Source organism: Phaethon lepturus, unplaced genomic scaffold (assembly GCF_000687285.1).
Source record: "Phaethon lepturus isolate BGI_N335 unplaced genomic scaffold, ASM68728v1 scaffold50088, whole genome shotgun sequence".
In the NCBI taxonomy this organism is placed as follows: domain Eukaryota; kingdom Metazoa; phylum Chordata; class Aves; order Phaethontiformes; family Phaethontidae; genus Phaethon; species Phaethon lepturus.
Window position 1 is genome coordinate 1 of NW_010560746.1, and position 3,138 is coordinate 3,138.

Genomic DNA, 3,138 nt, shown 5'->3' on the forward strand with positions numbered 1-3,138 from the left:
TCTGCTCAGAGGGGCGCACGAGCCCCGGCCCGCCTCATGCACGGCACCTGTGCAGGGGAGGGGGAGCGCGGCCCGGCCCGGGCAGGGCCGCTCCCCAGAACGGCGAGCAGCAGCTTGGCTGCGACCGCCATGTCCTCTGCTCCTCCGAACGCCCCGGGTCTGAGCGTGCATGTGGCAGCACCCCTCAGAAAGGCAAACGCTGCACGGAGAGGTGGTGCGGTCAGCTAGAAATGGCGTCCGGGGCTGGAAACGCTCTGGCAGTGAGCAGGGCAGCGGCGGTGCCCGGCTGACCTGTGAGGAGAAGCCCCGGCCCAGCAATGTCACACCCAGGGGTGTGATGTCTCTGTCCCCTACAGATCCGTGGCAAAGGCCTCGACTGGCCTCTGGTTGTGAAGGACTTCAACCTGCTGCGCTGGCTGGGGGCGAACTCTTTCCGTACCAGCCACTACCCCTACGCCGAGGAGATCATGGACCTGTGCGATGCCTACGGCATCGTGGTGATCGACGAGTGCCCAGGAGTGGGGATTAAAATGCTGTAAGGAATTCCTGCAAGGACCCTTCCCCTTGTTTCTGTCTTCGTCTCTGCCGCAGCGCCTGTTGGCCTGATAATGGAAGTACTTTGCTCTATTTAGAAATTAGCCTGTTGCGTCACGTGTGCCTAGTGAGGTTGGGCAACCGGAGGGTGTTTTGCCACATGGCCATTGTGTCATTTGGTCTGGCTTGATTAACAAGCTCAAACCACAGCCCTGAAGTGTGCAGCAGGCTTTGGGGAAATAGGGCAGAAACCATATTCAGTGTTAAGGCTGAACTGTGCTTATACACCTCAGAGGCTTGAATTTTCACGGAGAAAGACAAAGGGGATGGATTTTATACCCTCACCTCAGCAGGTCTCAATTCTTTTTGTCTTTAAGTGAGAGCTTTGGGAACAAGTCCTTGCAGCATCATCTTGTTGTGATGGAGGAGCTGATCCGCAGGGATAAGAACAGGCCGTCAGTTGTGATGTGGTCAGTAGCCAACGAGCCGGCATCAGAGCTGCCCCCAGCAGCTTACTACTTTAAGTAAGTGCATGTGGTTGTACGCAGAGCTGAGGCTTGAATCTTGGCAGATGATGCATCTTATTCCTTTGGGATGGCACAGAGTAGTAGTGAGAGAGGAAGAATTTTTTTGGGAACCCTGAAACAGTACCTGCAGATGCAAACTAAAAGTGTAACTGCTGCCTGTGTTGAACTGATGCTTACAGAACCACAACTGTCTCAACTTGTTGTTTCTGAACCAGTAAGGCTCTACAAAATTTATCAGGAGTCTATTTGGTCTGAGCATCTCTTTTTGACCTGAGGGTCAAGCAAAAGCAAACCTGATGGGAGCAGGATATTCCTTGTTACCAATAGAAGACAAGTGCTAAATTCTTTGAGAATTACAGCAAAGCTGTAAAATAATTGGCCTTTAATTCTGAAGACAAGGTTCTTTAGTGCTAGTTATTTGTTCTGCAGGGGACTGTGAAACCCCATTTCAAAACCACGGCTTTGAGTCCCTACAGACCCCTTGGTTTTATTTCTAAAGAGATTTAAGCTTTGGATAGCCAAGAGTCATCTCTGGTGGGTAGCAGTCCCTAGTAGCTGTAGGCACATTAAGTAGTAACTGTGAAGTTTCATTCTCCAGAATGATCCACCATCCTCCTGCAACATGAGGGAAGCAGCAGAGCTTGACCGTCCCATTCTGTCTCATGTCCCTCATTCAGGGTTTCCTCAAAAGCAGCCAACCTGTGACTGCTCTACCTGCTGTGGCATAGGCCTGGAGCCTTGTGCTTTTGCAGGAACAAATCCCAGGACTTGTTCAGAAGCTCCCCATTACCCTTCTTACATTTTAGTCTTCAAACTCACTGTCCCTTCTCCAACTTCCAAGCTGCTGGCACCAACAGACAAATTAACACACCCATGGTTGGTATACTTCCACTCTGGTCTATTTTTTCAGGTGGGAGAGCAACCAGCTTTATGACAGATAGTCTCTTTACCACAATCAGAACTGGCTAGAATTCCAGGCACTTATAGCAGATGATTCTCTAAGTGTCCTGCAGTATTTAATTAAAAATACTGTCTGCTAAATCAAAAGCAGATCCAAATGTTTGAGGGGGGTGGAAGGACAGGGAGCTTGGGGAAATGGGGCTGTGCTTCTCCATACTGTTGTTGAAGTCTTTTGCTTTATTGTTTGCAAACAGGACAGTGATAGCTCACACTAAAGCTCTCGATCCCTCCAGACCAGTAACCTTTGTGACAGATGCTAATTACGCTCTTGATCATGGTGTAAGTTTACTTTATTTTCTAGCTCTTTTTTAATTCATACATTAAATTTCCTCCTCTTGTCATTTGTTTTACAGTCCTTTCCCCCCACCTCCCCAAGTTTACTGTAAATATTTAACAGGGAGGGGCAGAAGAAAAACTTACATTTTTGTTCCTCTAGTACAAAGCACCTTATCCTGTAGTTGTAGACCTGCTTAAAAAAAAAAAACAGTAAGAGAACAGTTTTCTGTCTTGAGCGAAGCATGCTGGATCAGACCCCTGGATGCCATTAACATTGTCATGCTTTGCAGTTCCATTGATTGTGTTTACTAACTCTCAGGCTTTTCACTTTCAATTAAACCAAAGCTTAAACCTCTTTAAGATGCTAACAGCCCTTGTAGAAGTCTAAAGGAAGGAAGCTTTGCTTTAATTCCTGCTTTAAACTGCTCTAGACCTTTGGCAGAGGCCTGTTAATGTTGAATAATCTGAAAGCTCTTCCAGCTTCATAATTAAAGTCCTGTATGAATAGCCAAAAGGCACTTTTCTTGGATGTCTGTGCCTTAAGCTGGTCAACAAGGATCTTTAACACACAAATTTGGTTTTGGGGTAGTTTCTATGTCATTTTTAGTTTTTCAAGATGGCTTTATAGTACTTGTCACTACTGTGCAATAAATGCTTCCAGCAGGTGAGTTTGTAGGTAGGTGATTACTACCACATGTCCCCGCTACAGTTACACTTTGTATTTCTTTCAAGCTGTCCTACAATTAGCAGGAGTGGCCTTCTGTAACTCTTGAGAGGTCTGTTCCTCCCCACCTCAGGAAAATAAAACTGATGGCCTTAGTTTTGAAGGTGCCCAGCAGGA

The 3,138-nt window shown here is 47.1% G+C and overlaps 1 protein-coding gene across 1 annotated transcript in view; it reads left to right on the forward strand.

Annotated features, from left to right (window-relative positions):
• Window positions 1–129: 129 nt before the first annotated feature.
• The window catches only part of LOC104625970 (beta-glucuronidase-like), a 6,076-nt gene continuing 3,067 nt past the window's right edge, over window positions 130–3,138 (forward strand). Inside the window, exons 1-4 of the mRNA XM_010293755.1 lie at window positions 130–219; window positions 357–535; window positions 912–1,058; window positions 2,216–2,300. Of these exons, the coding sequence (XP_010292057.1) occupies window positions 130–219; window positions 357–535; window positions 912–1,058; window positions 2,216–2,300 (501 nt within the window). The remainder of the gene's footprint in view (window positions 220–356; window positions 536–911; window positions 1,059–2,215; window positions 2,301–3,138) is intronic.